Source organism: Vidua chalybeata, chromosome 6, assembly GCF_026979565.1.
Source record: "Vidua chalybeata isolate OUT-0048 chromosome 6, bVidCha1 merged haplotype, whole genome shotgun sequence".
In the NCBI taxonomy this organism is placed as follows: domain Eukaryota; kingdom Metazoa; phylum Chordata; class Aves; order Passeriformes; family Viduidae; genus Vidua; species Vidua chalybeata.
Window position 1 is genome coordinate 60,641,662 of NC_071535.1, and position 23,607 is coordinate 60,665,268.

General features: G+C 42.3%; 1 protein-coding gene across 1 annotated transcript in view; it reads right to left on the reverse strand.

Annotated features, from left to right (window-relative positions):
• QSER1 (glutamine and serine rich 1) overlaps positions 1–17,105 on the reverse strand; it is a 41,203-nt gene extending 24,098 nt beyond the window's left edge. Inside the window, exons 1-2 of the mRNA XM_053946881.1 lie at positions 16,975–17,105; positions 685–794 (exon numbers count right to left, since the gene is read on the reverse strand). Of these exons, the coding sequence (XP_053802856.1) occupies positions 685–794; positions 16,975–17,090 (226 nt within the window). The 5' untranslated portion in view covers positions 17,091–17,105. The remainder of the gene's footprint in view (positions 1–684; positions 795–16,974) is intronic.
• Between the last annotated feature and the right edge of the window lie 6,502 nt (positions 17,106–23,607).

Sequence of the window (23,607 nt, forward strand, 5' to 3'; positions counted from 1 at the left end):
CTGCAATTCCAACCCTCCATCACCCTGATCAAGGACCTGGCCAGGAGATACAGACTCCAGCCAGCACAGGAGCTCAAAGACTTTTCTTTGGAACCTGGGTTGCCAAGTGAGCATGAAGAGGTCAGGCCCCATCTTCTGGGGGGATCCAGGGACAGGATTTCATCAGGATCAAACACAGACCCCAGTGCAGCTGTAACACAGCCTAAGCCACTGCTACATGTTAAATGAATTTTAACTTTTCCCCAGCAGGGTCTCAGTGTGCACATGGCAGTAGCAGCAGCAGCACGCTCCAGCTCACATCAGTTCTGCTGTTTAATTTAGTCTGGAGGAGCTGGCAGCATTTCTGCCACTGGCTTGGAGGCACACAACATTTGCCCTTATGCATAGACCAAATCCTGAAAAGCTGTACTTGAAAGAATAAGTGCAGCTTTTTCAAAAAACAAGATACCAAGCATAACCTGCCTTGATATTTTCCTTTCTACTTACAACATTTTGATAAAAAGCTAACAACTTTAACATTTTAACACTCAGCTTTTCTAATACCAGTTGCCACCACTTATTAATGACAAACTCCCTTTGATTATAAAATGAATTAACTTGAATCTAAATTACATAACAGTTGGTTTGTTTTTTCTCTCTCCTCTGTAGCTATTTAAGCAGTATTCTCATGACATGGACAGTTACCAGCAGGATGTTGTGTAGTTGAGTATCCAGGAAGCTGATGAGAAGCTGTGTATGTCTGTCTGTGAAGGTCTGTTTCTGAATGTGATGAATGTCCTCCTCCATAGCTTAAACTAAGGAAAAAATTAAACATTATTAACAAAATGTACAGCTATAGAAACAAAGAACAATTATGACATTTCAATCACAAGCCAAAAAGTTACAGAAAAATAGGAAAAAGAAAAAAAGAAATACAGGAAAATAAAAGCCCAAGATCAGACAGATCTAGTTCTGCTAGAATATCACAAAAAATGTTAAGCGGAAAAAGAAAGTACTATTGAAACCTAAAAAGCCAAAGGGTTTAGGGTGGGGAAAAATCTTACAAAAATCAAAGCTGACCACAGAAAAGTTTATAAAGGACTAGATCATAAAGACAGAGTTCAACTGTAAGAAAAACTCTGGGTGCTTTTTGTGGTGATTTACTGATAGAAAGTCTGCAAAGCAGATAACTATGAATACATGCCCACTTTAACATTTCCATTTTTAATTCCATTAAAACTTACAGGACCTCATTTAATTAAAAGGCTGAAATGACTAGGAAGCTGTAGGAGCAATAGTTTTTAAAAAGATTTTGGTAATTTTGGTACAATTTAATAAAACTGACAGTGAAAGCACTACCAAGTGACAAATCCATCTTCAGATCTCCTAGCATTAAATGCAAGTTAATGATTCACAGCTTTTATTTAACACTTTTAAGTGAGTCACTTAAATTAACATGATGTTTCAATCAGGCTTACTGGAAGCACACATAAAATACACATTGTCTGGGTCCATGCAAAACCAATAACGCAGAAAAGAAATAAATGCAATCTAAACACCAAGCAACCTTAGCACCTAATGATTTCCAGTTTAAAAAGCAGAAAACAGAAGGGGAAGCAAAACAAAATCCCAACACTGTCAAGCTTCCCCAGACTCAGCTCTGCATACCACCTGTCAAATGGAAGAAAATGAAGGCCAGCATGACCAAGTAACCATTCACCTGCTTCTTTTCTTGCTTCTGGACACTAAGTTTAGTATAGGTAGTAGCTACTTACTCCAGTGCACATGTGAGACTGCTTTAATTTCAAAATTCAAGTGTAAACAAATGCCAAAACAACCCAAACAAGGAAACCCACAGCCCTCCCTGCTGCCTGCTCTAAGGGAGACTTCCCTTATCTTTCATCCCCAGGGATGAGGGGCAGGAAAAATTAAACTCTCCATGCCAGGAATCATGACATCATGGGAAACTTTAATAGAAGACACCAAATAATATAAAAACTGGCAACATTGCTGGGTTTGCTTCATTTTCATAAGAGATGCACTTTCCTGCCTGAGATGCACTATCAGGGGATGTATTTTCCACTTCAGCAATGCTCTACAGTCAGCATGCCAGGCTACAGCACAAGCCTAAAGAATGAACCAAAATCCTTTGAAAAAAACAAAGAACCTCAGCTACTGCTTTTCTCAGTTGTGCTCATAGGTTAGCACTTTAACACCTTTCACAGCAATAATGGCAATTTAGAGAATTGCCAAACCTAAATTCAGTCAGCAGATCCCTGTGCTTATGCTGTAGAGGACAGATCTTTGTGCAGTTCAACACTGTGCATCAGCAACTGATTTCTATTATATGCTGACTGAAATCTAACTATTTGCATCACTGCTATGGACAACTGGCAGACATGATTGCATGACACTGTAGGTTATTTTTTTTATTTATAGCATTAAAGAATTTCTATTATTTCCAGACCCAAAAAAAAAAAAAAAAATTGCAACAGTGTTCTGCATATAAAACATCATGCAAGTAATAAAGCCAATTGAAGCACAAGTATTTTCACAAGAAAAAATATTAAAGTTTCGGTGGTTTGGGGTTTTTGAACACACTTCATAGCTGGGGGAAAAAAACCCCAAACATAGAAGTTCAGAGACATGACGCTTTCTTCAGGTTTTTAATAAATAAAAAAGCACTGCATGAGAAAAGTTTCTAAACTGAAGCATGGCAGCCCATGCACTGTTTGCAAACTCAAAAATGCTGAGCTTGTGGAAACTTTCTTGCAACAGCAACAAGTTGTATTTAAGTTTTCTTGCAAGTTTACTTAAAGCTTTTACCTATATAAAAGTATGTGGTGCTGACTTCTCGTTCATACACGTTTTAAAGGCAAACTCTACAGTCCTACAGCAGCACAGCTTCCTTTTCCCATTCTGTATTTTCAGGTGAGAGGTGCCCTGGGGTGTTCCATGCAACTGGGGCTACACTTGGCAGCAAAAACTCTTCCAGAGACCCCAAACCCAGTACAGTGTATCAAGAATTATCACCTCATTCCTCCTCTTTAATTGTAAAAGGTCATCAGCAAAAAGTGGATGAACTTTAATTAGCACCTGAAAATTTAAAAATTTGTTGTGAGGGTTTTTTGTTTGTTTGTTTGGCTTTTTGTTGTTTGTTTTATTTTAAATTTCTATTTATTCTGGTTGTTCGGTGAAGATTGTGATTAATTTCCCCTCTCTTCACTCCTCCACAATAAACACCTTTTTTTTGTAAAGGGCAGGTACAGTGCACACAAATACCACAAGACAGCGTAACACACAAGCCAGCATCCTCTGGAAGAGAAAAGTAACTTGTAAAACAAACTTGGACAAAGACTTTGTAACAAGGAGCGTGCTAGAATTAGCACTGGGATACAAAATAACACCTAGACTTCAGCACTCAGAAACATTGTTAATTACTAGAACCTCAAAATTCTAGTAATCCTGGGCACCTTAGAACACTCGAAGTATATGATGGGGCTTTTTTAAAATCCAAACTCCCAGCTCATAGCGAATGCAACCGCAACCTCAAAAATGAATCTGTCTTTCAATAGAAAACATTGTATTTATTTGAACAGTTAATTGTTTATTGTATAATTACTGCTTGCTGGAATGTAGATCCTTATCTCAAAAAGCCTTGCATATATGCCTTCAGTTTACATAAGCTTATCCTAAACAAGCACGGCAACCTGAGGATTACTGCCTTAAGGTTTCTTTTCATAAAATTTAATTTTTAAACAGATGAATTTACACAGCATGTAATTCTCATATCAGAAATACGTCCAGCATGGCAAACACCCTTATGGCCACCAAGCTCTGCACGCTCTTGTTTGGAAGTTTGTTACAATTGTGCAAGTTCCCACTTGTACTGAAATGTCAGATAAGTTACTGAAGAAAAACATTCACATTACTTGGTACTTTGTTATGTATGCTCTGCTCCAAAAGCACTTGGCCCTTATCACTGATTTTCACAGTGATTTCCCACTTCCACTGTCATAGTGAACTGCACAAAGGAGTGGTTATTGCTAGGAAATAATATTAATTTGACACACAAACTTGGCAAATTTCCCCCTGAAGTAATTTTCATTGAAAACATAAATATTACTCTAAAATTAAATGTAAGAGATACCCTTCAAAGAGTTATCATGATTTGTCATTGCTGTAATAACGCAATCAAAAAATGTGAATGACAATGGAAGTGAAATGACTCAAGTATTAATCTGTTTTTTTTTTTTTTTCCAGGTACATCAGCTGGGCTAATAGAAGATTTTTACTTCTCCAGTAAAATTTCTGGAAGAAAACAGTCATTGCACTTCATTGTTACTAAAATACCTCAACCTTGATTTACAATTCCTTTTTGTTAGCCCAGATTAAATCTGTCAGGAAGGGACCCTTCACACATGTGTTTGCATTGCTATTCTCACGATCATTTATTTTCAAAGCATTCTTCAATCCAATAGTTTCATACAAATTCAGGTCTCCATCTGCAAAAGGTTATCGAGTCCCATTGCACTCACCACCCTCCTCACTTGCCAAGACAATTATCAAATTTATGCTTCACACAAGTGAGGGATGCATTTCCCACCTTCCAACTCAGACAGAAGTATCATTTTTACATGGAAGTATCATTTTTACATGGAAGCAAAATTTAGCTGCAATAAACACTGGACATACAAGTAAGTATTTTTATTTCTTTTACTTTTTATTTCTTTTACTTTCTTCAAATAACCTTGCTCTCTGAGGCATCCATACAGAATAAAACACAAAAACAGAAAACAAGCACTTTACATAAGTATCTTTGTCTCCTTTCCATGAAATTATACTCCTTTTACTAAGTATTAAGTAAATTCTTTCTTCTTTCTACTTTATTTTCTAGGTACGTCCCCATTACAGCTTAGCAATTTTTAAGGGTTTTGACTGATTATTTTGCATTTGGTGTTTTCTGGGGTGGGTTGTTTGGGTTATGTTTAGTTTTGTAACAGCAATTATTCAAGTACTAGGGAAACTCACAATGCTTACATGGAAAGCAGACCAGAACTTTTCAAGGTGCAACCCCTTTATTCTAGGGCACTTGAAACTCCTGCCTCTCACTTAAAGGAAAGTTGTTCCAGAAACCCCCACATCAAATCCCAGAGCACTTCCAAAGCATTCAAATGGTGCAGGCTGTGCTCCAAGTGAACCTGGACACCTACAAAAACAAGTGGGTGCACAGGGAACTCCTGGCTCCAGGAGATCCCAGAGGTGCTCCCAGCACCCTGCAAAGGGAACTCTGTGCCCCAAAACTGAGGCTGACAAGTCTGAGACCAAAACAACCAAGCCCCAACAACAAAAGCCAACAACCCAGCATGCACACAAGGCATCAGATTTGAGGCAGAGCAGGAAATTTGATCTCATTTTTGTCTGCCTGTCCTGCCTTACTGAAAACAAGAGCTCCTGTGAGAAGATGGCTGGGCACAGCCCCCTTCTAATTAAATCACCACAAAGGAGATTAAAAAGAGCAGTGATAGCCTCTACTGGCAAGAAAATACCTTTAGAATCACACTTTGCATTTTATCTCACTAGAGATATATGTGAAACAGGGGAAATAGCACTCCAGGTTCCCTCTCTATCCCAGAGCTCAGACACTTGGCAGTCTCTCTCCAACCAGCTACTCAGCTGGGCCATAGCAAATTCCACTCAGAGACAGAAAGCAAAGCCATAAAACTGACAAATGCACTTCTAAATATTAAAAATGTCATCCAAAATATAGCATATAGAAACTGACACGCAGCTTACATCTCTTTTTGTCCACTGTATTTGATTTTAGACATGTAAAATGCAATTCCAGGTTGTATTACCTGCTGGCAAGTACATAGTTAGGATTGCTTTAATATTAGATACAACGTTTATTACTTTCCTTAAATACTTAACTTTGTTATTTTGCCTTTACTCAGACACCTCCTGGAGAAAGAATGGAGGAGCATTACTTGAAAACTTCACTTGAATTCAATAGAGATGAAACGGAGGGTAGATGGCCCTTCAGCTGCTCATTGTACCAGCAAGAGTTCCCTGTTTGCTACAGTCAAACTAGAATGTAATTCAGCACCCAGGGGTTATCTGCAGCTCAGAATAAAATTAAAATTTAAAAGCAAGGTTACAGGTAGATTACTTCAATCCAGAAATAGGTTTAATCTTGTATTTTAAAAAGCCATGACCCTAAGAAGCAGAGGAGGGAGTTGCCCAGGAAGAAAGTTGCTACTTAAATGAGCTCAATACCATTAGTAACAGCAAGTCACTCCAGTCCAACACATTTATGGAAGTTTAAAAGCACAGAAAGCCCTTAAAAACAACAGAAAACAGAAACTGAGAATGTTTCAATAATTCATTCCAATGGAAAACAAATGCCTTCTCAGCCCAGAAATTCATTTCAGTGCAAAATATTTTTTAAATGTATACATATGTGATTTTTCATTTCTATTTCCCAGCCACAGACATACTGGAGGGAGGGGGAAGACAGTGCAAGCACAAATTTGGGTCGAAGCCTGAAAATGTTGGCAGGTTCAAGAAAAATAGGAAACCAGTCTACTCCCTGCATCTAATTCCCTTGATCCTCTCATTAGACTGTACAAGACAAGACAAACCTTAACATCATATTTGCACAAAGAGAAAGAATATTTAACAATCCAGAACAGTTGCAGCGTTCATGTGTCCTGGGGTGACTTCATGCTGCTGAATTGTATCCCCCCCATTCGTTTGTTTAGCCTAGAAATCAGTTTTGTGCCTTTAAACCTAGATCTGAGAGTGAAGGCGTGGAGAAGGAAATGGGGTGGAATTTTTTTGCAGCTGCATTTAAAAACATAGAGATCATCTGCATGCAGATATGTTTGCCCCGCACTATAAAAAACAAAACAAAAAAAAAATGCTACTTGAAAAAATAAAGCTCACTGCTTAAAAATCAAAAGAAAATAATCTCTTAAACTAATACTTCAAGGTCCATAATGTATTCTTTTAAGAACAGCATACATCTTCAGCATTTGCCCAGTCTGTTCTCCTATTATAGCAAGAAAAAACAGCTATCAATATTTTGAAGTATTATTAACATTATTCTTCAAGATAGATGACATTTGGAGAGATGGAAAACACAGACTCAGACTCCAGTACTGAGGTAAGTCAGTAAACCACAGAGGAGCAGCATTTTACTGACAAGCTCCACTGTCTGTTGGTTATGGCACATTCTCCCTTTCAATGCAATTACACACTACATACCCAGCGTAGAACTTTTCCCATCCTAACACACCAAAGGCAATCACCCTCCACTCTTTCATTACAAATGAAGCTATAATGTTAATTTCTCCCTTCAATTCAAAGGCAGAGCCACCAAGAGCATGCCACAATGTGGGCCAAGGATTGCCTGGAGGTACTTGTGAGAGGAAACTCTCATTACTTCCTCACTTTCTAGGAGTAGAGATAAGGAGCTTCTACGAAATAGATTTTGAGGCAGAAAATTACATGCAGGGAACTGCCTCAATAAGCAAAAGTTCACGCTGTTGCTGTGATTCTTCACCTGAATATGTATCACATCTTAAGGGAATAAAGAGATTTTATGACACAAAAGGTCCATCTCCCTTTTATTCCCATGTTAATGTGTCTGAACTCCTTCTGCTTGATCCTTTTAAAAATGAAAAACAGGAAAGCCAAAATAGTCTTACTGGGACTTCAATACCTGAGTGCAAGTGCTGGCTTGTCTGATTAAGTAACCTGCGGAGTTCTTAACAACAAAGACAATATAATTCTGTTTTCAAAAAATCAGTTAAACTCTGTTGCAAAAATACATACTTGAAAACTAATATTCAGATAAAAATGAGCTATTTATAAACTACACCTTCAGTTACTACTAACGGACTGGATTAATTACTTTATGTCATTTTTTAAATGCATGCAACCTAAATCAGTTTTCCTTATGAGGTTATTTATGGCAGAAATGCAGTACATATAACACTTTTTTTTTTTTTTTTAATCAGAACTGGTAAATTTGGAACCACTTCTCTTGGCTTTGACAAAAAAAACTTTGTAACTTAATCAAAACAGAAACTAAAATTAAACTACTTTACAATGTCAGTCTAGAGCTCCTGATGCATGTTTTAAGATTTCAAGGTCTGGAAAGGAGCTTTCAGTGCTCTCCTGCTCTGAATATTCAAGACTAACTTTGATGTCCTTATTAAGACAGTATCATTTAAACAGACTGTAACACATTCCTCCCAATTTGCATTATAATGCAGTGTCAGAAATAATTTTAAGACATTTGTTTGCCAAGCAGTGTTTTGGGGATTCATACATCTTCCCTGACAGCTTCTACTCTATCAGTGCCTGCAGAAACAGGAATACCATTATGGTCTGCATAGCTTCCACCACTCTAAGATCTGCAATCTTATTTTCTTGCCTTTTGAGGCATTGGATTGGTTTGTCACTACATTTATTTATCTTCTTTTCTTATCTTCTCTCTATGGAAGAACTTTTGCTTTACCCAGCACAAAGAGAATAGCTGTGATTTTTTGAAATTATAAATACTTCTCTCATAGAGTTTTACTTAAAATTTCAAAAGATTTTTGTAACAGACAGTAATGGAAATCTAACACTTTCTCTGATATGTGATGCTATTCTGTTGTCAAAAGTGTACTTGGGGCATATTCAAAATTCTTCTCTAGATCATTCCAGTATTAATGGCTGAACACACAGCATAATCCTCTATTACAGCTGAGATACACACAAAAAGATTTCACTACTTTGAAGAACAAAATTTTATTTCCAAATAAAAAAATCAGCAGAGCGTTATCTCAAGATGTGGGTTAGCCACAACAGAGCCTTAATAAAAATCACAATTCATTTACCTATTGAAATGCTTTTCAACCCTCGTCCTCCCACAGTTATTACAGCGTTGGATTTTGTGGCAAGCTCGAGCCTTACTTTTAGGGTACTACAGGAATACTTGATATCCCATTTCTTAACAAGCCCTTTATTTTCCATTTATATGGAAAGGATGATGCTGAAGCGGAGGTTTTCATCACAGAAAGAGGTAAAAGAAGTGCAAATACATGTGTGCTGTACACTGACAGCCATCTTACACTGTCAGTGGGCTCCTTTCATTACCAAACCTTGAAGCACTTTCCAGTTCCACAGCCCATGGAATACCTTGTGCTTCAGTCTAGGGAAACCCAGGCAGAAGGAATAATGATTCCTAAATAATGATTTACAGCCCTCACCACCGAGTCTCCAGTACTGAAACAAGGCAGTTTCTCCAGGTTTTGTGACGTTAAAATGCACCCCTGTGAAGAGCAGTGGTCTCATGGCCCACAGCCACGGCACCTACTCAGTGACCACACCTGAGATCACACATCCTGCCACCCGACAGCCAAAAACTGAGGGCCATTGGATGGGCTCCAAGCCTCCCAGCACGTGCACATGTCCAGCACAGTGATTTCCACATCCCACAACACACTACAAGGGCTAAGCAGCTCATATGAGCTCCTTTAGATTCAAAACAAGAGGTATCCCTATGACTAACACCACTGCCATCCCAATTTAGGAGGTGTGCCCAGGAAAGATCTAACATATTAACAACACAGTTCATCATAAAACACAGCAGCAAAGAGTCCTTTACATTAAAGAAAGCACCACAGGGTGTTATTAACCAAGTTTATAAGGAAAATGAGCATAGCTCTTGAATTTAGCTCTCATACCTCTTCAAAAGTGCTCTTCTCATCCTAAAACAGGTTTAAATTTCCATTTTGAACCTTGCAAAGTGAACCCTGGCTATCATTTCATTTGTCACAAGTCACTATTCAGCTGAAAACACCAGATGAACCCAGTTGCTTGTGAATGCTTCAACCAGAAAATGTGCATTGTTCAAAACTGTAGAAATACAGTCACAGCTACATGGCATTTACTCTGAGACAGGAAAAACTACACTATATTAAACAAATTCCTTGAATATGCCCCTGATACTGATTTTAGCTTTCATGATGATCATGTCTAAAGAAAACCAAGTATTAATCCAGATCAAAACAGCAGACACATATGAACTTAAAAAATGCTTTAATTGGTGAAAAAACCTGTATTCTCTTAAAAAAAATAACAAAAGTGAGTTTTTTAACGGGAAAAGATGAAAATCCCATCTCTCTCCAGTGGTGCTGACTATCAGCAAACTCCAGCTCACCAGTGCCAGCAGCTGAAGGTGGTTAACACATGGCTGTGCTCAGAGTAGGGAGGAGTTGGCTTTCTACAATCACTCTTTGCACAGCAAATGAACTAATGTTCAGATTCAAGAAAAACTTATTAGAAATCCTGTTCTTGGCAGACTCGGCAGAACATAATGAAATCGGACGAGCATCGGGATTGAAGGATTATTCGCTGTCTAGCACTGGAATTTTTGACACGAAGACGAGAGAAAGTAAACAGGATGTGGTGTGAAACACCAAGCTGCCATATTTCTGAGAGGGATTTCCTGGTCAGGAAAAAGGGCAGCGTGGAAGGTGCAGCACAGGCTGGTACATTCAGCACGGCCCATGGTGTGACCCTTTGTCTGGCACGTTCTGGATGACCAAAAGTTCTCAGAACAGCTTGCCAAACATCTGGAATGCTAGACGAAGGGCTGGAGCCCTCCAACTCTTCTCAGCTGAAAAAGGAGGGAAATCTCCAGTGAAATCTAGCCCCAAGTATAACTCCTGCAGGATTATTAAGGAATAAATGCTCCTTAGTATCCTGCTGTGTAAACACTATTACTCTAAGATAAGGATGCCTAAGGGTGCCTTCTTCCTGCTGAGAATAATTGGATGCACTTTTCCAAGTCCTAAGCAAGCAATGCAGGTAGGCATGTATAAGGGAGATGAAAAACAAGAAAAGCAATATGGGAAAGTAAAAGCTTGTCTAAACATATGTAGGTTCTTGCTGAACTGTTTTGGAATAAGAAACTTTCAAGTGTGCAGGAACCCAGGAATAAGAGCTCCTTGCCCCTTTTTGTAGCCCATCATCAGAGAGGTTCTGAGGAGGCTCTAATGAATCTAAGTGTCCACTTAGCCCCAGGTCTGTCCAGGACAATGAAACAAAAGAAGCCACGTAACAATGACAGAATAGCAAGCAGAAGTAAACCCAAAACCTATGAAATCTGCCCAGTGAGACAAGTAAATCCAGTACTTAATAACCACATACTCTGTCCTCTCTGAAAGCATTTATCTTTGCTTAAAAATTCAAAGAATTTTCTTTTCTCTGCCACTTGCATGGTACAGCAAGAAATGCTGTGCTGGAAAGGCTCAATGCTGCATGCTGCTCCAAGTTATTTTTGTCATAGTTAAGGCAGCTAAGGAAAGTCTGAAGTGAGACTATTAATGTACTGCCTTTTGACTGGTTTTTGTTTTGGTTTGTCTTTTCTTTGTTTGTTTAATGTAGGAACAGGCACTCACCATGCAAAGTAACCTCCTGACATGCAAATTTGTGAAAGCTTTGACAAAATACAACGAAGATATCCATGCAAAATACACCCACTCTATAAGAGCCCTAGTATTGTTTAGAATTAATATAGTTCAGGCATAGGTGCTTTTTTCCTGACAGGAACAAAGATTTTTTTCTAAAAACAGCCTCCTTCCTATGACAGCATTATGCCAGAGTCAGCAGCAACTCCAAGAAAAAAATAAAAGGTGAGCAAAAGTACAGAAGAAACAAGGTGAAAAGGTTGCTCTCTGTTGGTGTAAGGCAAACACAGCTATGATTGAAGTTAACAGGATGAAAGGCAAAATACACACGTGGGACTTTTTGCATAGGTGGTGGAATACAACCCCCATTTCTTGCAGAACAATGTATGCTGTACCCTGTGTTGAGGATGTTGGCTCCAAGGGAAGGGCTCACATCTGAAATATCATTGGAGGTGATCTCAAGAGAGATCTGGCAGCCAGCTAACAGACACCAAGTGCTGCTGGCAGGGAAGCAGGCAGCACAATTTGTGTGGGATGTTCATCGAAGACAGTGACACGGCAAGACTGAGCCCATCTAAACCCTGTCCAGAACCACTGGGAAGGATCCCTGCCAAGGCCACACAGCTCACTCCCTACAGCTCTGTCCTCACTCCTTTCATCCTCTCAAGGGATTCACACAGCTCACTCCTTGCAGCTCTGCTCCCTGCTCGTCCCCAGGTGTCCCTCTGGCTTCCAGCCTGACAGCACAGGTTCACCAGCACAGACATCAGCTCAAGCCAATCACTGTTTTGGCCAGGAGAGTTTTCTCATGGATTAACAAATGAGACCAGCTCCCTGTGCAGTTGCACAAACACCAAACCAAGACAAGGGAAGAGGAAGGGAGCCCCTTTCAGCAGCAGTGAGCCTGAGCAGCCAGTTCAGCCGTCTCAGGTAACTGCACCCTCAGACGAAGTCTCAGCTCATTACTTCTGCAGGTAGTTCTTTATCATCATTTCTCACTGCAGCAGAATGACACACACTGCTTGAGATCTTTCAGGTAAAGCTGCCATTAAATCTCACACAGGTAAGCAGCATCTAAATCCAAACAAGCCTGGCTGGCTCATTTTGAAACTTCAGCAAAGATTTTGCAAGATGACCACACATCTGCACCAGGGAAAAGCTATGGGACACAGAGCAAGAACGCATTCAGCCTCTGTTCAGTCAACCTTTGACCTGCCCACGGCTGTGACTTCAGTGTGTGCTGAATGCAGGTGCAAAAGAAGAAAAAGACAACAAAGAAAAAGACAGCAAGTCCCTGTAAGGTATCTGTGCTATACCATGGACTACCTGTGTTTATTTTGCATGTATAAACGTTTCAGATATAAATAATGACAGAAAATTTGACAAGATTTTAAAAGTGACCTATCTTTCTATGTGCCTGTAAAAATTATTTAATATTTCTGTGCCATAAATTCTAAGTATATTCTCAGATTATGAGCTTTCCTTTCAACACTTGAAATACTACGCCATAGGGAACTTCTTGTAGAATGTGTTTAACAACAAACATTGGTTTCACCTCTCAGAACAATTTCATTTAATGAAAGAAAATGTTCTCTGCTTTTCTAAAATACTCTGCACTTACAGAGTTCCTATAGCTATGCAAAAACCCATTAGAATTTAAAATTGAGCCTTAACTAAAACACAATTATCATACAGCTGTTACAATAAGCATTAGTTTGACAGCTATGCAAAAATGAGTTTAAAACCCATCATAACCATTTATCATAAAAGTATAAGTCTCCCATTTATGTAACTTTGCAAATGAACTAGCACAGTAACTAACTCTTTATTTGAGATTAGCTGTTATAGGCCACTCTAACATAATGTCAGTGCTATCTGTTGTAAAGAACCATTTAGAACTAAATTACACAAAACCCCATATGCTTGGGTAGGACAGAGATGGATACACACTACCAAGCATAAAGGAACACCAGAGACCACGGCAATCACCATAACATTTAAACCAACAGCAAAATAATTGTGACTGACTCTTAATCACATGTAGCAGATTTGAGTTTCAGAGCTGTGGTAAAAACAGAACAAGAACAGTGAGATCTTTCCACTAGTAAAAAGCCTTTTCTAAATGAAACCCTAGGAGTACCCCCAAGTCAGAGAAACTCATCCATTATCATGTGTCTCTATGTCTCTTTCCAAGCAATTACAACAGTTTCTCACACTATTACACAGCACCTGTTTTCTGAATACTCAATAATTCCTGAACAAGCAGCAAGTAAGCGTGACACACCTCATCTGCTATTCAACAGCTTTTGGCAAAAAGAGGGTTTAAGCACAAAGGTAGGGTTTTCTGACAGCTACAGTAAAAGGCCAAAAGTGGCAGTGCACTCCTAGAAGCACCAGAAACTCCTTCAAGCTGCTGACAGGCTGTGTAAGGGGTCTGGGGGTCAGGGATATGGAGGACAGAAGCACCCCCTCAGCCCCTGCTATGGCTGCACCATCCCAATGTGCTCCCCAGCAGGAATGGTCCCTGCTTAGTGATCCCAGTGATTTCCATCAGCTTCCATCCCAATTCACCATCTCCTATTCCATGGGAACAGTTATGTCACAGCAGGCCCGGTAGAAATGTCCTTGTAACACTTCACCACACATTTCCTTTTAGTTGATAAGAATAGTGCCATTGCACAGACAAAACAGTGCCTGCAAGAAATAAGAAGCAGGATAAAAACCAGATGGCTGAAGTGAAGCGCAGGGAGACGGGAGCAATGCTTGCAGGGAGGAGAAATCATTTTGATGAGCTGAGACTGTGAACATGGCTCTCCACACAAAGGGAACATAACCTGCCACGACACAGCCTGCAAGAGCATAACTATGAAATTTGAATGAAATATTGTCATCTCTATCACCTAAAGGCTGAATTCTTTTCAAGCAAGTACCACAGGAACATGACACACATTTTTTAATTTAACATCAGGCTAATGCAGTTTCAGCTGTTAAGATGACTACCTGTCAAGCACAATCAGTAACACCACTTTGAAAAATGTGATGTGATCTGTAACACAAGTCGAGGGCATGGACAGCATATTCCTTTACAATACATCTATACCTTCACAATTTCCTTCCAGGCTGGTGCAAGCCTTGGCAGTGACAGGAATGACTCTTCCATCCCAATTCCTCAGCAACTCCACCCATACAAAAACAAGTGCTACCAGCAATAAAGGAAACCACAAGCACCTGAAGCCCAGACTCTACTTATCACTGTGTTCAACATGGTTCAAATCTTTAAATCTGGCCAAGGACAGGGTATCTTAATTCTTATTAAAATGACATGAACCCAAAGAAGCCAGTTCAGGAGAATTTTAAGCACAAAATATGATTCATAGTAGTTTCCTTGTTCTTGGTACACTTTAAAGAAAAAAGTTTCAAAAAAGTTTCAGCCAATGCATTTTAAATGCATCATTTGTCACCATGTATAGAACCTGGAGATGAAACTTCAAAGAACTTAAAGTTTTCTCCACATTGTTTCCTGCAGCATAGTATAAATATTGCCATATCATACAGGGATGCAGTAATACTAATTTGATTGGTATAGGCAGCAGGCAGTGATTTAATGAGCTTCTGCATGGTACCGGTCTTGGGATTTTTCTCCCTGCCATTTCTTCTAAAGAATTCCCAAAATGTACATTTAAGGCTGCATTAATACAGCAGCTATTAAAAAAAAAAAAAGCAAGATGTGCTGTAAAAGCAGGGGATTATTTTAAATATTAAAAATAAAATCATCCATCAGTTGTGTTTCTTGTAAAATCCAAGAGAGATCCCTTTCTGCTTCTGCATACCTGTTCTTAAACGACCTGGGAAATCCAAACCTCCCTTATGGAATATCTGGCATGACCCTCAAGAGATGATGAGAACTGGCAAAAGCAATACAGAAAGGACACATCACTGACTTCCACTGAAATCAACATAGCAACATGACCAAAACCACTTCAGTGATTAGGAAGAAAAAACAGAAAGAATTATATGGAGACCTTACTTTGCCAAGCAGGCAGCTCCTCAGAGAAACTGGTTAAAGAGCTTCACAGGGCAAGGGTTTGGCCAAAAAGCGACCTGTCCTTGCAATTCTCTGTGAAACAGGGAGCTCTGTGTACAGCCTCACATCCCAGGCAGGTCCTGTGACCTTCTCCCTTCTGCCTTAATTGCATTTCAAATGCAATGTGCACTATTCAGGAAGGGAAACTGACAATAACTTGGAGGAAATCTGAAAGAAATCTGGAAGAATAACTAAAGTAGCAAGCAAGAAAGAAAAAAATCTCTGGCAATAAACTTCAGAAGATTATGTTCTTTTTATTAAGAAAAATAAGTAAAGCAAGAAATTAATTAAAATGCGTAAGAATTCATATTCAACATATATTGGAATTTTCAGTGTTGATGAGGCTATAAACAAGACTCAGTGTCCAGAAACTAAAGGTAGCCCTCTTCATATCAAAAATACAATATAAATCAGTCACTTGCATACTTAGAACCTGAAGTACTGAATTTTGCCTCATCGAAAATTTTAAACTACACCTTCTACAACACAAGCTCTATTCTCACACACAGACTGGGGAAAAAAAAAAGTTCTATGGCCTGCATTATGAAGAGGTCAGGCTAGATGATTGCAACAGTGCTTCTGACTTGATAATCTATTAATCTTATCAGACATGTCTGACCACTTTCAGAACCAAGTGCAAAGTCATCTATTAGCGCACCTATTTTGACGGGGTATTTTTAGCCCGAGACTCTCTTTTACCTTTAAACGCCGTCGAGATGGGAACTGCAGATAAATCAAGCTAGAGACATAAAAGGCAGGCGATAACGAAAATCTCATCGCCTAGAGAATACTCGTTTTAGTTGGCAGAGTTACACAATCAAAAAGCAACCCGAAGCCAATAAGATATCCTGTATTTTCCCCGCACTTCCCGGAACTTTGCAGAACTCTCCGTGGGACTGAATCGCTCCAGACAAGTTTTGGCTGAGAGGAGGCTCCGCACGCCCCGGAGCAGCGCTTTAGAGGAAAGAGGTTCGCCAGGCTCAGCGGAGCGCACAAACAGCGGAGAAATGGAAGGGCGCGGGGGATGCTGGCGCGGCGCGGCCGCCTCCGCCGGCCCGGTGCTCCGGCGGGCAGCATTGTTCGGCCGGGCAGCGCCGGTGCCCGCGGCCCCGCTTCCCTCCGGCAGCCGGGCAGGGACGCGTGAACTCTTGAACCCGCGCCGCAGCCCGACGCGAGCCTGCGGGGCGGAGAGACCGCCCGCCCCGCCGCCGCCACCGCCGCGGGCCGCCGGGACAGCGGGGAGCCCCGCGCCGCCGCCCCCCGCCCGCCGGGACGCGGCCTCCCCCTCCCCGCCCGGCCCGGCCCGGCCTCCCCGGGGCCGCCGGGCCCCGCTCGCCCCCCGCCCTGCCCTGCCCCGCCGCCGGGGCCCCCTCGGCCGCCCTCGGCCAGGCCCCGGCGCGGCCCCCGGCCTTTCCTGCCGCTGCCCCCTCGGCGGACCCTCCTCACCTGGGCTTGAGGCTGCCGGCGCCGCGCTCGTAGGCCCAGGAGGCGGCGGGCGGCGCGGTGCCCGGGGCCAGGGGCTCGGCGAAGCCGGGGGTCGTGGGGTAGTTCCTGTCCATCATCGGGGCCGCGGGGGCTCCGTGGGGGCCCTGCGCTTTTGAGGGCGGCGGGGAAGGAGCGGCGCCTCATCCGGGGCGGGCAGCGCCGCGGCCCCGTGCGGCCCCCCTGCGCTCCGCTCCCGCTCAGCGGCGGGCGGCGGGCGGAGCTGCGGGCGGCGGCGGGGGCTGCGCGGCCGCCGGACCCATGTCGGGCTGCGCGTTCCCAGGATGCTCCTCCCCCGCCAGCGCACTGGGGCTCACGGGCTCCGCGTCCGGGGGCAGGGAGGCCGCGGCGGAGGGGCGGCCGGGGCCGCCGCCAGCAGCGCCGGCGCGGGGAGCGGCAGCAGGAGCAGGAGGAGGAGGAAGAGGAGAAGGAGGAGGTCTGTGACTCGCGGACGGGCGGCCGCGGCCCGAGGGGGGAAGCGCGGCGGCGGGAGCGGAGCGTGGCGGGGGGCGGTAGCCGCCACCGGGGCGGGGTGGGGGGGCTGAAGGCGGGGACGGGCGGGGTGGCGGTGTCGGGTATGGGGGAGGCCGGTTCCTCGGTGAAGTGAAGCGCTGGCGCTTTGTTGGAGGAACCGGGGCGGGGCCATGTTGTTCCCGCGGAGGGGAAGCGCCGCCAGCCGCGGGCTCCGGGGCGGCCGCCGCCGCCGCCAAGATGGAGCCCGGCAGCCGCCCCATTGTACAGCGCTGCGCAGGGCGGCCCTCCCGCCCTGTCACCGTCACCGAGCGCTGACGCCGCTCCCCGCGCCCGTCCGCCTCCCCCCGCGGCGGGGATGGCCCAGCCACCACCCGCCGCCGCCTCTTTTATGTGTCCCTATGTCAGGGCTTTCCCTAAGACTCGGGCATTCCCCCCATCAAGAAGTCACCGCAGGCCTGGGGCCCGAGGCAGGAAATTAATTAAAATGTGTAAGAATTCATACTCGACATATAGTGGCATTTATATGTCGTATCATGGGATGACAGAATGCTTTGGATTGGAAGGGACCGTAAAGGTCATCCAGTCCGATCCCCCCTGCGTGGGCAGGGGCACCTTGCACTAGATCAGGGCTCCATCCAACCCGGCCTTGAACACTTCCAGGGATGGAGCAGCCACAGTTTCTCTGGGCAATGTGTTCCAGTGCCTCACCCTCCTCACAGTAAAGAATCTCATCTTAATGTCTAATCTAAACCTGCTTCCAGTTTAAAGCCATTTACCCCTTGTCCTATCACATGCACTTGTAAAAAATCTCTTTCCAGCTTTCTTGTATACGTCAAAAGTCAGCTAGCAAGAGAACAGAGAGAATATCTATTTATTCTTTCGTTATTTTTATTTAGTCTAAATTTAAATGGTAAAACTTCAGAGAGGTGCTAGAGGCCTACTTTAGCTAGGACTGGCTAAAGCAGTTTATTTTTATTGGGAGCAGCCTAAGCCACCTGGTTTGTAGACGGCAAATTCCTGTATCTTTTGCTGAATGCTTGTTGAAACAAAGAATAAGGGAAACGGGCACAAAAAAGACACAGAGCAGGTTAGCAGCAAAGGAGACATCATGAGTGAACTGTGGTGTCTTGCTTTCCCTGCAGATTGAAGATAGGCAGGCCGAGGAATGATGAGCAGGAGGAATGTGCCTCAGAGGTAAAGGAATATGCTCTTGAAAAGAGGGTGACTGCACCTGAAGGCACTGCTCAGAAGAGGAAGGTGTATGCTAATGAGCAAGTAAGTCTTTTGAAGATTCAGTTTGTAGCACTCCAGGCAATACTGAACCACAGACTGAAATGAATTCTGTAGTGAAATGCATTTAGAAACTTGGCTACAGCCAATCAGATTAGATGTTAAAAAAAGTTGCAAAAAACCTCAGCATTGGAATGAAAAGACGGAGTGATCAGTATTAAATGAGAAAGCAGAAAGGTATGAGGCTTCAGGAGGAGAAGCTGAAGTTCTGCTTTTCTCATGCTTAAATTCAAGAAGCAGCAGGAAGAAATGCAGCCGCGGATGGGGAGGGAAAGAAAGGTAAGTGTGAAAGTCATCAGCACTGAGGAGAGGAGCGAAGTCACCCAGAGGCCAGGGCAGAGGGTGGAGGGAGAAGCAGCAGCTCCCCAAAGCCAGAAACCAGCAGAGTGAGTTTTCCTTGTGTTTGCATAAGTTAGCACTTGTGTTGCTTGCAGCTGGAGGAGCCATGTGGGGGGTGGGAGACCTCCATCCCCTGGGAGACAGGAGGGTTGCTGTTTTACATATGAACGAGGCCTGATGACAGAAAATGACTCCAGTTGTATGCTAATAGTGCAGCGTTTGCCGCTGATACTATTGTAAGTGACATTTCCAGTGGGGAAGGACCCAGAGTTTTTTATTTCCCTGCAGGATCTCCACTAATCTCCATTATAATATTACACTTAGAGCACACTGCTTCCCTCAAGTGGGCCTGAAGAGGAGGGTGATACACAGAACTGATACGAAATGCCTTTTCCATCTAGTTGTGCAGTGTTTGGTTTTCGAAAGTGAACGTGTTGCTGTGGAGTTTCTTGTCCCAGATTTGGAACGATGTGTTAATAAATTGTAAAACTGCTAGTGTCTTGTTTGTTTCTTTTCCTCAAGATGAACTGTAAAGAGTATCATTATGTTGTTTATTTCCATTGCAGAACTGCTCTAAAGAGAATGTGGGGGTGGGTACATGGCTGTAAAATCATGTTACACGAGAAATCACAAACAAGAACTCGTCCAGATTTGCAGGCAAGGAAACATAGACAGTGCATTTATACCACTAAAAGAACCACAGACACAGTGTTTCCCTGAACATTGCTGGAGTAGATCCTTTTTTCTGGCAATCAACTAGTGAAGTTGAGTGACACAGAAATTGTGACAGCTGTTGTTAAGTTTAATTTCTTTTATATGGTTTTAATAGAGGTAGAGTAGACTGAAAGTTTAATCACTAATGTCCATAACCATCAGATAAAGTCAGTTTATCCAGTGATTTGCTTTTCCTGTGTATGAGATAAATCAGCTAGTGAGACTTCTGCAGCTTTCTCATTAAACTGACCCCTGCTGCTCGTTGCTGTCCTCTGTCTAGGAAATCTTTCTCGAACTTTGTGCATTTTATCTTTTTGTAACCAAATGGTATTTTGTAACGCTTTTCTCTAAGACAACAAAAGAGTATGTTGAGAGTAAGTGCTTTTACAGTATCCTGGTACCCAGAATACTTAGAAGCAGCTTTTCTGAAGGATCTTTTCAGGGATAGAAAAATTCCTTTGATAGATCATGTTAATTAGATTTTTTTTTTAATGTTTAGATTAAAGTGTACATATTAAAATGTATATTTAACAGTCATGTTAGGTGTGTTAATGGTTCTGAAACTTGGATTCTTGTTTTAATAAGGAATGGTTTTGTTTCAAATGCAGCTGTTACTTGCTGTTTAGGAACTGAGCTTTGGTGGGCTAAAATGCCTTCTGAACTGTAGTGCATAACTTAGTGCCTGTAGCCAGTAGTGATATTGTATGTGCTTCTCTCTGAAGTCAAGAATTTAATATCATAAAAATACCTTGCTGCAACATAAGCTAATACAATTTTTCTCTCTATTTAAGACCAAAATCTTAAGTTGAAGCACTGTAACACAATCTGTGCAGCATACCAGCCTGGAGCAGTACTGATTTTTTTTTTTTGTTGTTTCTCATTTCATTCCCTAAACCAAGAGTCTCCACTTGGAAAAAATAAATCCTTTATAGAGGAATATCATTTGATAGCTAGGAGATAGATATAAGTAATTAAGGTAACATTTTAATGGGAATCATCTGCTTAAGGTCTGAGGAATGATCTCCAGTGCTGCAGCATGTGCTGCTGCCCCCAGATGTGGCGTGGCTGCAGGGCTGGGCTGCCTCAGCTGCTTGCTGACACCCAAAGGAGCAGAAGGCCTGACTGTCCCTCCTTCCCTGCTTCACCCTCTCACTTCTAGTGATGAGCTCTGGCCACAGGGTGAGTAATGAATTCACTCCCCTGGCTTCCCTTTTTCACATTTACCTTTTTCTGCCAGAGGTGATTTTTCCTAATTTTGCTGAGCTGAGTCAGCTTGCCTTTGCGTGAAATGAGAGCTGGCTCAGGGGGAGCAGCAGGGAGGAGATGACAGGGAAGTTTTACTTCTGATGGTGAGATGTTGTCTTGGCTCGTGGTATATTCCATATGGAGATCTCTAGAGTCTAGGAGTGCACTCTGCAGACAGTGGTGGGCTCCTCTGCCTGTGTGACACTTCAACCAGAATCGAGCCAGCTCTGTTGCAGAACCGTGTTAGCTGAGACACACTGCCCCTTAGGGAAGATTTCCTGTTTCTCTTTAAATCCTCATTCACTGTTCCACAATGCTGAATGGCAATATTGCTTTTTCAGGTCTGGTTACATGTTTAGAGTGAACATACACCAAATGAAATGCAGGATCAAGCTAAGGGGTAGTTAGCTGTTTTCTGTGATTTTATCATAATTAAAGCAACATAGCAATCACAGATCCAGGGCCAAAATCGTGCTCCAGTTCATGACTGGTGTCAATCATGTATTTATTTGTAACTGATACATTTATTTATTAGCTTCTTTGTTGTACAGTGTGCTAGAATTATTACATGTGTTACCAGGAAAATGTAGGCCAGTGTTTGAGTTGAGTGTGATTGGTTTTTTATATTGTGTATGATAGAATCATAGAATGGCCTGGGTTGGAAGGGACCTTGAAGATCATCCAGTTCCATCTCCCTTGCCATGGCCAGGGACTCCTTCCACTGGACCAGGTTGCTCAGAGGTCCATCGAACCTGGCTTTAAACACTTCAGGGATGGGGCAGCCTGTGCCAGTGCCTCACCACTCACACAGCAAAGAATTTCCCCCTAAATCTAATACAAAGCCACTCTTTTCCATTGTAGAGCCTTCCCTCTTGTCCTGTCACTACATGCCCTTGTAAAAGTCTCTTTCCTCCGCTCTTGCAGGCTCCTTTCAGGCACTGGAAGGCCACTGTTAGGTGACCCCAAAGCCTTCTCCTCTCAAAAAGATTGTATTTCAGCACAAAATAGTACTTTATTTCAGAATATCACAGTATCATAAATAGTTTGCTAACATACACAAACATCTTGGTGCGTAGCTTTCAGTGGTTAACCATGTGTCAACAAAAGCTCTAGAAATAAGTTTAATGAATAGCCTTGTGCTGACAGAATGAATCTTCACAATTGTTTGGAAGCAGTGTTTTGGAGACTTGAGGACATTCTTTTTCAAAAACTAATGTTTCAAAGATAAAACAATCAGATAACTTGAATGTGCCTAATCAGATGAAGTTTGAAGAAGTTCAGGCCGAAGCTGAATTGGGTCTGATGTATCAACACATCGTGAAAAGTGCACAAAATGAGATTTCTGCAGCATAGAAATCTCCATTTCCATTGAGCACTGTTGGACAGCTGCACATCCTGGATGCAGCACCTTTGTGCAGGCTGTGGCTGCTGCCAGCCTGTGGTATCCTGCATGAGCAGGAATGAGTGAGTAGATCAGATAGGCAGTAATAACATGAGTCTTGGTTAGGCTTGTTATTAATCACTGACTGTGTTGTTTGTTGTTGTAATTGTGATTCTGACCAAAGCAGAAAATTGCAGTTGCTTTAACAGATTAGATTTTGCATTTAATTTGGCACGTGGCCTCTTTAAACATAAAGCTAGGCATTAAGGTACGTGTGAATAGGGAAGGAGTGCTGCCTTTCAAAGAGCACGCTCTGTCTTGGAACCTCACAGCAAATTCTCTCCTTTGAATTTCTTCACTTACATTGCTCTGTGCGTTTATTTGAAAACTTGAGTGTATGTACAAACAAATGAAGCAAAATCTTCAGAATTCATTTTATTGAGCTAAAGTTGATCTGTGGAAGCTTGACTTCTGGCATGACAAATGATGATGGAGCTGGTAGAAAGCTCACTGCAGCAATGAGGAGAAAGTCTTGTTGCCTTGGAGTTCCCAATCCTATTCCTGGTCATGTGCTTCCACTCCTTCCAAGGTGCCACCACTGCACTTGTGTTGCCTCAACTCACCCACTCCTGAGAAAGCTGTCTATGTTTTCACTGGATGATTTATGAAGGGATCTAGAAAGGACCAGAACTGGTATAAGGTAAGTGGGAGAAATGTGCAGACATGTAGGAAAAAAAACCCTAAAGAAAACCTTTGATCTTGAACAAACTCATATTTTTAATAGGGAGTATTTTATTTTAACTCTTACTAGAAGATATTTTCCTTTGTATGACATCAATGCTGGGTGTTTAATGTGAAATATTGGATGTTTATGTATTCAGTACTTGCTGATCTTTAGAGAAATTAAACTGAAGCTTGATCTACCGAGCAATCAGAGGTGTTTCTTGTTTCTTAAATGAAGTAGGCACTGCTTCAGAAATTAAAATGGGTCCATGTCAAAACTTATGTTTAACTGCACCAGTTTCTAGACTGAAATATATTTCCAGATGCAGTCTGTCTGTTCCCTTTAAAGTGGGAGCTCCTGGAGGCTCCCAGAATCTAGGCAGCAAGATGCCTGCATCTGCTGGCCCCTACTGCTTCAGTGTTTCAGTAGT